Here is a 12711-nt window from a genome sequence, read left to right as displayed (position 1 = left end):
TTGGGCCTGGTTCTGCTGGCCCAGAGCAATCCGCGGAAATGAGCCTGTCTCGATAGTTCTCGGACAGTAAGGACCGCACAGCGCAGCAGTGGGAAAGAACCTGGAAGTCCCCTCGGCTGCAGTAATGCGAAACATTTTTGGTCCAGAAAGCGAAAGAAGAAATAGGAAGTGACGTCGCGGTCAAAACAAGCCGGGGCTTGAGGGCCTGTAGTGAGTCTGTGGCCGCTGGTGTAAAGGTCCAGCTCGCTGTTGGCTGTCGAAGGTGATCGCGAGGCCCTGTGCCCCAACCTGGCCGGCATCCGACCCCTACTCCCAGGACCCGCCCGCCGCGGGTGAGCCAGTTTCCGCCAGCCGTACCTGAGCCGCACTAGGACTTTTCGGGCAGAGCTGGCGGGTGGCAACAGAGCGGACTTCCCTTCCTGCAACAGTCAGGCTTCTGTTCTGGCTTCTGTTCTGGGACGCCGGGCACCTGTCGCCTGTGAGGCATCATTCATTTTCATAGCACCTGCCTTTCTTTGTAGGACAATTCCAGGATTAGGAAGAGCCGGGGGGCACCTGCTGTTACCATCCCCTGGGGACTAGCACAGTTGCCTACTTTATCTCTTTAGGCCCTCTCTCCCCCTACAACCCTGGGCTCCGAAGGATCGAGGTGATCTCAACTATACCTGGCCTTACCTCTTTATCTCACCGCCTCCTATTTCCGATTACTTTTTTTACCCCTTCTCCTTTTCTTCAAAATTTTAGCTTAACCAGTCAACTTTCTCTCTAGAGTAGTATCAAGCGTTCTATTTCCACTCTTTCCTCCCGCATTTGCTCTTCTCCTCTCAAAGACCCGTAGTCTCATCTATAAACCCTGATTTATAACATGGAAGATGTTTAGAGCTGGAAAGAGTATTAGAGATGCCTATTTCAAATATATTTTATAGATGAATAAAATGAGTCTTGGAATACTTATATCATTGTCCAGGGTTGCACAGCTAGTTAGTAGCGATGTTGGGAATGCAAAATCAGATCTAATCAGCAAATGTTTATTGAACATTGTGCAAGGTCATTTCAGGATAGAAAAGAATATGAAACAATATTATCAAATCAGAAAACATTTTTAGAGCACCTGATAGGACCAAACACTGTTTTATATGCAAAGATTAGTAAGAGTGGTCCCTGTCCTAGAGGAATTTTCACTTTATTGGGAGCTGAAATGGAAATTTTTCAAGAGAATGATAAATGCGGAAATCGAGATCAATGTGGGATGCCGAGAATGCTCAGGAGAGTTGCATTTAGGCCACCTCAGGATAGGAGTCTGTGAGGTTGGCTCTTACCTAAGGAAACAGCTCATATCTTGCAATACCCTTTTAAAAACCAATGTATTACATCTCCACTTGAATCACAACTCATTTTCTGATCTGGTTTCCTTTCCTTCTGCTAAAGTATATTATTCACTTTGTTACCTGTTACATTCTTTTTTAAATTATTATTACAACTTGTAATAATTTCTTCAAGTCTTTCTCCCTTGAAAGTTTTGGGTTAGTTTAGTGCTTCTTATTTTAATGGACAAGGTGATGTAGTCAGAAGAGCTGGATAGGTCCCTTATAATTTGTGAGCTTCTGTTTTCTCTTCTCCGTGGTGGACATAACGATTACCTGCCCTAACTACTCAAAAGATTGTTATAAGGATCAATCTTGGAAATGTTTTAAAACTGTAAACAGTGGTTATATGTAAGTGTATGGTTTGCCAACCTCTGCTGCACTGTGATCCTAATGCTTTCTTCTCTTTTAATTCCGTTTAATTCCAATTTAAAACACCCTGCATCTTCTCAAAATTTCTAAGAGGCAGTAAACCCTAACATGAAAAAATTAACTAGATGTTATTAATTGTCTTCCTGTCTCAGTGAAGTACACTAGAGAAATTTCTCTTGAAATTATATTAAGGTCCATAGAGAAGCTCCAGTAGTAAATGATTCAATAACAGGTGTGCTTATAATCTAAGCTTTGAGAGTTAGCATTTATTGAGTTCATACCTTGACAATCTATATTTGAAAAAAATCATCAATTCTTAATACTTGCTACAAAGGTTGAGATTCAGAAATTCTGCTTTGATCCTAATGTCCTAGAGATGCTAAAGCAAAGGAAGCCAATTTATAATCTACACACTTTGTTTTACATAAAAACCTATATGAAGTTGGTAACACTTGATCTGAACAAAAACTGATAAATATATCTTCAGTTTATCATAACCAAAGCTTTGTATAGCTTTTCATTATCCAGGTATCACAGATGTTGTAGATGCCAATAGAGTTCGATACAGCATGAATTCTATCTTTTATTAAATTCAAACTGAGAGCCATATATACACAGCACGTTAAAAAATAAACCTCAGGTGAGAGGTTAAAATTTATTGTTAGCCTGGTCTTTTATCCATTTGACAATTTCGAGAATAGGAAAGGAGAGAAAAGGGTAACTAAAATTGATTGGAACCTAGCGATGGAGGTAAAAATGTTACTGTATTTCATTTTGTCTTTGCCAGAATCCTGTGAAGGTAACGGTGGTATCGCCATGCTACATGTGAGGCTAAGGCTTAGAGAGGTTGAATAACTCATACAAGTTCACACAGCTAATAAATGGTGAAACTTGGATTCATATCCTGGGTTCTCTACCTCTGAACATTTTATACTTTCTCTTATTAATCGGTGCTTATAAGAGCATCACTTGCATATTTGATTGAAAATGATTATTTAAATGACTAGGTAAAGTGTACTTTACCTAAGTTGATATAATACTTGTAATTTTTTCTTTCAGATTTTTTTAATATATAAATTCCAAGAATACACTGGATACCGCTCTTATAAAACCAAGAGGATATTATGAAGAAATGTTTTAATTATTGAAACTACAGTGAAATCATGGCTACATCAGCAAATCTGGATATTGGAGCCCAGCTGATAGTGGAAGAGTGTCCCAGCAGTTATAGTCTAACTGGCATGCCAGACATTAAACTAGAACATCAGCTGGACTCAAATGCAGAAGAAGGATCGGCTCAGGGTGTTGCCATGGGAATGAAATTCATATTGCCTAACCGATTCGATATGAATGTGTGTTCTCGATTTGTGAAGTCTTTAAATGAAGAGGATAGTAAAAATATTCAAGATCAGGTTAACTCTGACCTGGAGGTGGCATCTGTCTTATTTAAAGGTTGAAAGTTATGGTATAAATATCCACATTTGTTTTGTTTTTGTTTATTTGTTGTTGTTTTTCCTTCTGATCATGAGATTTTGAGTTTGGGAAGAGAGTTTAGAAGTCATCTTTTAATATTTTCTAGAATCTCACAGAAACCAAAATTAAATAATTTTATATTATTTATTGTCTATAAGTACATTTTGGTTTTTTTAATTTGTTGCTTAACTTTTGTTTATTTACAAATTCTCTATAAAGTTCCTTATTGTACCTTTTAAAATCATAAGGAAAGAAATTATTTGTGCCTTTTAGAAATGAATTAGCTTAATATTCCCTATTCTATGAATATTTGATTGGCGTTAGCTCCTATACTTTAATGCAGTGAAGTCTGTTATCATATTGTAGATTTACTTTTATAACAATCTTTTGAATAAAAAAACTAATCCCAGAATAAAATTGTTAAACATTACTACAAATTTTTATGGAACTTTCTCTATGGTAGTACAGACTTTTTATGGCAAAAATAATTTAATATCACTTGAGAAACAGTTGAAGATATACACCTTGCTCCTTTTCATTAAAGTATTGTTTTAATGTCTTTAAATCTATTTTACTTAGCCGAATGTAATATCCATACATCTCCTTCTCCGGGAATTCAAGTAAGGCATGTCTACACTCCCTCTACAACGAAGCACTTCTCACCTATAAAACAGTCAACTACTTTAACCAACAAACACAGAGGAAATGAGGTCTCAACCACACCTCTGTTAGCAAATTGTAAGTATTTTCCACTGATGTATTAAAATATTCTTATTACTAATATAATGGTTTTAAGAATTTAGCTTTGAAACATTATTTTCATTAAATGCATATTCCATTTTGGAACGCCAAAGTGATATCCTGATAGTTTTAGTAATTTGAAAGTTCTTCACCTGTTACTGCATATTCCAATATTTCATGTTTTATGTTTCTCTGTTAAGAACAAATACAGATTGAAATATTAACTCTTAATACCTTTATAGTTTTACTATAAAAACAATGAGTTATTCTGAACTTTATACAAAGTAAGACATTGTGTTTTGCGTTCTTGGAGTACGAGCCTTCACATTTCACTTATAAACTAGATCACAGATCCACAAATGATTTGTAGTAAAAGCTGAGTGATTTCTATAGTAATTTTGAATTTGAGTATAACAATAAAAATATGAAACCACCTTTTTTAAAACTTCAAATCCACAATTTTTTTAAATGTACAATCATTCTAGAAGAAATAAAGTGAAGTTTTTCTATATATACTAGAAAATATTCTATATAGTATGGGTCTGTTAATGAGAGAAAACCAGTTAGCAATTTGATATTAGGAACTGTATTTGAAAATATAATGTAAATGCATCTGTATTCTGAAATATATATCTTTATTTTGGAAACACTATATCCCTCCTGATTTGAATCACATGCTATAGCAGTTAAGCCATGAAGAGTCTGCGACTCTACACCTATTGGCCATTTCTGTTTTACTTATATAAATTTGCATGTGCCCCCACCCCCATAGCTTTCCTTTCTGTATTAAGACCACTCAGTCATATCACTGCAGTCAAGGATCAAGTAATACTACTTTTTAAAACAAACTCTTACAGAACAGTGCCTCTTTGGCTTTGTAAAATTAAGAGATTGTCTTAAAATATTCCAACCATAGAATTTTTGAGCTCAAAACGCCAAAACAGCAGGTGTTTCACATCCTTCATGTTATAGAGAAATTGTTTAATCAGTTATCTAAGGACACATACCTAATTAGCCACAACTAGATCTGCACTCAAGAATTTACTCTCAAGGCTAGTTTTCCATTTATTACCTCACTCCTCCTAAAGTTAAGAAAAACTCATGGAGTCTTACAATAGTGATATTTGGAACTTCAATGGATTAAGTCAATAAAAAGACAAAAGGTATATATGTCTTTGTGTCTTTTAACCCAACTTCCTTTTAAATTTGGCTACAAAAATAACATTTTAAAACTTAAGTACCTGAGCCATTTCTTTGATTGATAAGATCAATAACAATTTGCACTGTTAGTAACTGATCATAAAAATTTACATATTTGTTGATAAAAGCACTTTGCAGATTCAGAATTACCTTAAACATATGAGTTAATTTTCAGATACAGAATGGCTACTTGTAATATTAGGATATATTTTAAATTATATTTTTTAAACAACAAAATGATAGTTTTTGTTTTGGAAAAGAAAAGTGTGCACAAACGTGAACAATGAGATGATGAAAGTACACCTACGTTTATACATGACACTTTTTATGGTATTGTTTTAGCTTTATCTGTACACCAGTTGGCTGCTCAGGGAGAGATGCTCTACCTGGCTACTCGTATCGAACAAGGTAATAGCCTGTTTTATAAAGTGTATTTAAAACATATTTAATAGGATTTATTAGATTTGCTATTTTTTTAAAATAGGAAAGTATACAGACAAAAAAAAAAAACTAGTTGTATAATCTCACCAGGCAAATAACCCGAGTTAAAAAAAAAAGTACTCTAAAGTATAGAAATTATAGCTTCCCTTACCACCCTACCCTTTTCTTCAAAAGCAAGCATCATAAATTTCTTATATTTTCAGAAAACTATTCTAGAAAATATTCCTGTTTATATTTGGGATTGTGTGTGAGAATATGTATGTGCTTTTTGTTATTTACACAAGGAGAAATATTCACTTTACTTTTTTCACTTAGTGTTTTAGAGATCTTTCCATATAAATACATAAGTATCTCTTTCATTCATTTTAATAGGTCCATGATTTTGCATTGTATTCATATACATGTACTTCGTTTTTTATTTTTTAACTAGTCCCCCTGGCGATGGTTGATTCCAGTTTGTTGCTGCTAAATAACGCTATTATTGGCAATTTTTTTAGTATAGCCATAGGTAAATTCCTTCAAAAATATATACTGGGTCAAAAGGTATATGAATTTTTATTTTGACATATATTGCCAGATGATTGTTCGATCCTCACACCACAATTAGAGTTTCTATTTCTCCATACCCTCACTGACAACAGGTTATTATCAGACTTCAATCTTTGCCAATCTCATGGATGAAAAATAGTATCTCATACTGGTTTTGTTTACATTTTTTAAATGATGGTCTATTTTAATGACTTTTTGTGTGAACTGCTTATTATATGTTGATTTATATGAACACTTATCAAAGTTAAAGAATTTGCTTTTTGTTGTTTATGTACCTTCTATTTTTTACATAGTTTGTCATTTTTCCTTTGACTTTATGATGTTTTCAAAGCCTTAATATTTTTAAGCAGTAAATTTACTTTTTTCTCTGTGACTTCTGAGTCTTATATCCTGCTTAAAAAGGATTTTCTACTCTTAAGATTATAAATAACTCACTCATGCCTTATTCTAAAACTTCTGTGTTTTTCTTTTTACATTTCAATCTCTGAGACATATGAAATATGTTTTGGTGTAATGTGATAAAGATCAGGCTTTACTTTTAATTTCATTTTTCAAAATTAGCTCATTGTCCTAACTTTATTGATCGAATACGGGACACAAGATAAAAGAGTTTTTTTTTTTTAAATCATGTCATTCTTTTATAAGAAAGACTTTCTTCATTATTATATTTCTGTTTATTTATAAATATGTGAAATTTCATTCTCAATGTCCTAAATTTAGGGGAAGAACTGTGGACTTATAACTAGTAGACTGAATCTAGAGAACGAGATGGGGTTCAAAGTAGAATTGCATAGCACTGTCTTATTCAATCTTCATTCACATTATATTGCGTTAGCAAGAAATTCAAAGGTAGCAATGTTAGCTATAGTGTAGAAGATAGCTTTAATAAGATTTTGAAGTTTTTATGACAATGTATATTTATGTAATGGTAAGGGCTATCCTATAAGCTCATGTTTATTGTGGTCCTCCCAACTGCACATCAAGATAAGCAAGGTTTGGGTTTATTGGAGAAATTGAGTGACATGCCCAGAATCACACTTCTAGAAAGTGACAGAGCCAAGATTCAAACTCTGGTGTCTTGATTCTGCGTCTAGTGTTCTGTGGGTTGCCTTGTAGCATTATGTTGTGTCTCATAGCTTATACTTTATATAATATGCTATGTGTACATTGAAGCACATTTTAATACACTCAGACTGCAAATTGCAACAACACATAACAGGACTTCAGTGAACAAAAATCAGCACAAAGTGAATCTCATCGAATAAAATAATCAACTTTTTAGAAAACCAGTTTTTCATAGTGATATTAATATGTGCTTATTAAATTAGATCACAAAAATTGCTTTTCTTTTAAATAGAAAATGTTATCAATCACACGGATGAAGAAGGATTTACTCCTCTGATGTGGGCTGCAGCACACGGGCAAATAGCTGTGGTAGAGTTTCTACTTCAGAATGTAAGGAAAATGCCTCAGAAAATGTATCTGTACAGTTACTTAAGTTCAGTTAAGTCCTTAGCAAAGTTTTTGTATCTCCAGCCAACAAGATGTAATTGGTAAAGGATCCGAAAATTTTAAATGCTTTTCATATTCTTGTGGAACTTGGATCTAGTTGGGAAGGCAAGACTAAGCATACATGAAACAGTGAGAAATAATTTAATGCCCAGCCCCCTCTGAGTGCAATGTGAACAAAAGTACTGTCAGCCTTGTAGTAGAAGCTTCTTAGGAGATGTAATTTGACTCCAGAGTGAAAGGATGATTAGGGCTGAGATAAAGAGAGGAAAGAGGCATCCAGACAACCTTAATAACAAGCGCATCCATGAGTAGAAGTTTGCATTATTTCTATACTAACACCAGGACATAACATGACCTAAGTGTTGAACTGTAATTATTATCGACAGAGATAGCAATATTCTTGTTTATATGAATTGAAAATCTTTGATATCCACTTTCTGCTCCAGGGTGCTGATCCCCAGCTTTTAGGAAAAGGTAGAGAAAGTGCACTGTCATTGGCCTGTAGCAAAGGCTACACAGATATCGTCAAAATGCTGCTTGATTGTGGAGTAGATGTCAATGAATATGATTGGGTGAGTTTGTGACACTGATTTTTAAAGTGCTGTAACAGACTCCAGTATTTATTTGGTTTGGGGAGACATAATGAATTTTATTAAGCACTTGGAAGAATAATTAATTAATTTAGTTAATTAAATGCCTGGAAGAAAAAGTTAATGTCTTAAACTCAGTTATTCTGATTTAAGTATTCTTCACAAAATGTTAAAATTACCTTAAACTACTTTTACATACCCAATTCTCAGTAAAAGTCACAGCAGCATTAAATTCTTCAGCTATTGCTCACCTTGAATAACTAAATCGCCTTTTCCTTTTACAGAATGGAGGCACACCTTTGCTTTATGCTGTACATGGAAATCATGTGAAATGCGTAAAAATGCTCTTAGGTAAGCATATAAAAATGAAAATATTTAGAAAATGCTGTGTGAGGACTTTATTTTTTGCAAGCTGGCCTCCCTTGGTAATACTCAGAAGAATCATTAACTATTGTTAAATATGTTAATCCTTCTGCCGTTCACCCCCGGAGCACCTGCTACCATAGAGCTGCGCAAGTGAGAAGCCACTCCATAACAGCGCTCCCGCAGCTAGAGCATTTGTCTTCGTTGCTTTCCTTTTGGGGATCTCATGAGAATTCACATTTGATTTCCCTGTCCACAGTATCTTTATGCGTACGTTCGTCTAGTTGTTTATGAGTTTCAGTTGCTCTAGTGGATGCCCATCTGTTTGAAGTGTCTTCCCTTCAACACACCAAAGTGAATTCTGTGCACTCCACATACTCTGTACATGATCAGATCATCCTGAAGATACTGTCCTATTTGCATCTGAGTCAGTAATAGACCAACATATCCATATTTTCATTTTGTAGATTTCTTATTTAGATTTTTCTATTTTGGTATAGAAAATGGAGCTGACCCAACAATTGAAACCGACTCTGGATATAATTCTATGGATTTAGCTGTAGCCCTGGGCTATCGAAGTGGTAAGTATTTTAGAATTCTCAAGTTTCATTTTAGCAATGCTCTGTAAATAGTACAAACCAGCGATCCAGGCCATTTTCATCACTAGTCATAGAACATTGCATGTGATCCTAACTCCTGACATGTACTTTTAACTGTGGGGAAAATCAATTAATTCCTTCAAGGTCTAAAAATGAGTTAGTTACTATTACTTCTTACCAACACAAATAATTAGTTGCTGGAAAATAAGTGCACACCTATTTACAAGATGTGTTTAACATTTTTGTAGCAAACTTTATAAAATGCTTCTGTAGTTGTCCTTTCTCTGTTACTTAGAACAACTTTGTACCTCAAAATTTAGGAACCACAAATAAAAAATCCATTAACTTGGGCAATTACTAAGTCACTGACAATAAATTTTAAGTGTATTTTAAGTATCATGTTGCAATCTTATTGCCCATAGACCATGAGTACATGTTGCCCATAGACTATGAGTATATAGGAAAAATAAAGTTATTTGGGGGGAGATGTTAAATTGAATTTAATAGTTCTTTTTAAAATTTTTTAATCGACATACCGTAGTCTTAATCACTTATCTGTTCTAGTCCAGCAGGTTATTGAGTCACATTTGTTGAAGCTGCTTCAAAATATCAAGGAATAGATGGAGTCATCAGAAAGCGTTGTCTGCCCTTCCATTTGCTTTTTGGCTCTTATAAATGATAGTTTTGTTTACTAATAAGTTTTTACCTCAGTTGCAATATTTACTGGTTTTTAGTAAGTTTTAATAAATATTTCTCTGAGTAATCCACTGGTTTATAATAAAATTAATGTCGATGCTTTTTTATAAATATGTTTTATGGCATATTAAAATTATAAATTAATGTTTTGTGGCATGTAAATTTTTATGGTATAGATAATTATGTCTTTGTATCAAGTGCTGTAATTTAACGTTTTCAAAAATTATTCTACCCTATTCATCCTCACTCTTGTATTAACTCATTGACTTTATATAAGGTTTGCTATAAATCCATAGAAAAAAAATTGTTATTATTGAACTAAAAATGCACAGTGTGATTGTTTACAAAATAATGTTATAAATAAAGACATTTTCTTTTAGTTTGCATGCTATTTTTTTAAAAATTATATAAGATTATTAAGGGATTTTTTTTAAAGATTTTCAGTTTAACCCTTCTGTCCTGCCAAAACACTCTATTAGGTGAAATGATGAAATTAACATAAAATGTAGGGGGAGGTAGGCAGGGTAAAGGGGGTCAAATATAGGGTGAAGTGGGTAAAGGGGATCAAATATATGGAAGTTAAAAGAAACTAGACCTTGGGTGGTAAACACAATAGAATATACAGATGTCAAATGATAATGTACACCTGAAAATTATATAATTGTATTAACCAATGTTACCCCAATAAACTTAATTTAAAAAAATAAAAATAAAAAAGTAAAATGACAAAATTTTGAGAAACTAATTATTAAATGAACAAAACAATATGAAAAAAAATTAAATTGTAAGTTGGTCAACAAAGATTTATTGATTGTTATTTCTAGAAGTTTGTTTAGAATTTGTTCTTGTGAACAAGTTTTCCAGTAGGAAAAGTCCTCTGTGAAAAAGAAGTCAATTTAATAAAAGTCAGATGCTCTTTAATTATAAACTTGTGTTACACCAAAATCTAGAATGGAGCCATGGACTCGTTGATTTGACCACTGAGTGTGGGACTTGAGTTAAATCACTTCATCTGGAAAATGGATATTATATCATTTATGATACTTTCATTGTAAGCCATCTAAACTAGCTAATTTAAGCAGAAGGAAATTAATGGAAAGATATAGAATGGAAGAAAAAGCTGAAAAGCAGACAATACCAAGAAATGAAACTAGGCCAGAGATCTCAATCAGGAAATCATGGCCAGTCATTCTGGATGCTGCTGCGGTAATGTTTAGCTTAAATCTCCTTGTCTATCATTCTGTTCGGGTTTTAAATTTCCAGGAGGTAGAAATTTGTTTAGCATGGGATATAAATGTACAGCTATATGGAGTTGTGGGAAGAGGGGATGACCAGTTATAAATACACCTTTCCCCCCGGACTACCTGGAATGCAGGAGGCAAAGGTGCCTAAAGGAAAACCGCGGAGAGGAAAAGCAGCAGACATTCACTCCAAAGGCAATCTATATAATATGTGAAAACAGTACTGGTGTTTCACCCGTTGTCAATGAGGCATCGGTTTTCTAGCATTTCTGAAGGATTTACCTAAAACTATTCACCCTTTCATTTAGTTCTTTTTCTTATTAATGCATATATCCATTTCCTATAAGGAAATGTCTTAGGCAGCACGTGCCTGTAATCCAGAACAAGATAAAATCAACACAAAGCAGAGAAATTATCCTGGTGAAACCTGAAATTTCTACTATTTGTGTAGATTACACAAAAGGTAAAGAATAGCCTTTTACTGCCACTGGTTAGGAGCTCCGAGGCCAATTTATAATTTAACAACAAGAAAACCAAAATTACAGCTTTGCATTAACGTGAAATTTATTAGCAAAGATTTTGTGTTCTTTATTTTCCCTTAAATTACTTTGTATGTAAGGCCATCAAAACAGAGAAATTTACCAAAATTTTAACACATTTAATAGCTTCTTTCCATATGGAGGAATTGTAAGCCAAAAGAAATAAAAATTCCCTTCCTTCATACCCTCTTCAATCTATCTACGCCCAAGTTTTATCTTTCCTCTACACTTTTATATTCTGGAACAAACTGAAATTTTATATCAAAACTATCGTCTTTTATTTTGAAAAACAGAAGAACATACAGAGTTACATTTCTCTGCCATAACTGATTCTAGTATAGTCTCAATCAGCTATATTAATTACAACTTTTAACCAAATTAATAATTCTAGCTCATGGAAGAAGCTGAGACGTAAATATCTAAGAATTATCTGTCATATACAAGCATTTTAGCTGGGTAGAAAAACTCATGAATATACAACTTTCTACAGCCACACACATCCCTTTTATACTTTCTTAAAGTGGTAAAAATGAACATATTTATTAATGTGTCCCAAAGATATAGCCTATCTGTAGCAAATAAAAATAAGCAAAAGTATATAAACCTAAAATTAATAATCAATGTTTCAATATTCTATACTACTTGGAAATTACTAATAATCATTAATAACTCAATTTATTAATCCAAGTTTTAAGTTGCTTAAGGATTTTGGAAATTAAGCTGAAAACTAAAATACAATTACTAGGGATATTACGAGTTTGTCAAATTCATGACTCAATTCAATTAGATACAAATTTATACTTTTATAATCTTAAATATTAGGTAGCAGTATTTTATTTGATCAGTAAACTGGTATAAAAAGTTTAGAATGTTCAGATTAATTAGTCTTTTCCTGAGACAACAAACCCAAATCTTATTTTTAAAACTCAAATGTATGCTTATATCATACTCCATATTGATAAACTCATGGCAAAGATATATAAATATTATTTTTTAAAACCAAAATAATTAAACCAAACTAATTTGTTCAA

At 33.3% G+C, this 12711-nt stretch overlaps 1 protein-coding gene across 3 annotated transcripts; it reads left to right on the top strand.

Annotated features, from left to right (window-relative positions):
* The first annotated feature begins 123 nt into the window (after positions 1-123).
* ANKRA2 (ankyrin repeat family A member 2) lies at positions 124-10279 on the top strand. Of its 3 annotated transcripts, none has more exons than XM_039858059.1 (9): positions 124-332; positions 2796-3188; positions 3789-3947; positions 5493-5558; positions 7498-7595; positions 8099-8224; positions 8527-8593; positions 9106-9186; positions 9774-10279. In XM_039858059.1, exons 2-9 carry the CDS (start codon positions 2900-2902, stop codon positions 9782-9784), a joined length of 897 nt encoding a protein of 298 aa, XP_039713993.1. In that variant the 5' UTR covers positions 124-332; positions 2796-2899; the 3' UTR covers positions 9785-10279. The 3 variants fall into 3 exon arrangements, with proteins under 3 accessions (XP_039713993.1, XP_039713991.1, XP_039713992.1); XM_039858057.1 differs by having other exon boundaries at positions 9769-10279; XM_039858058.1 differs by lacking the exon at positions 124-332 and adding an exon at positions 411-478 and having other exon boundaries at positions 9769-10279.
* Positions 10280-12711: the final 2432 nt, after the last annotated feature.

The sequence above is a fragment of the Pteropus medius genome, unplaced genomic scaffold (genome assembly GCF_902729225.1).
Source record: "Pteropus medius unplaced genomic scaffold, Ma_sr-lr_union100, whole genome shotgun sequence".
Lineage (NCBI taxonomy): Eukaryota > Metazoa > Chordata > Mammalia > Chiroptera > Pteropodidae > Pteropus > Pteropus medius.
Note: the sequence above shows the minus strand (reverse complement) of the source record. Positions and strands in the feature narration are given on the sequence as shown.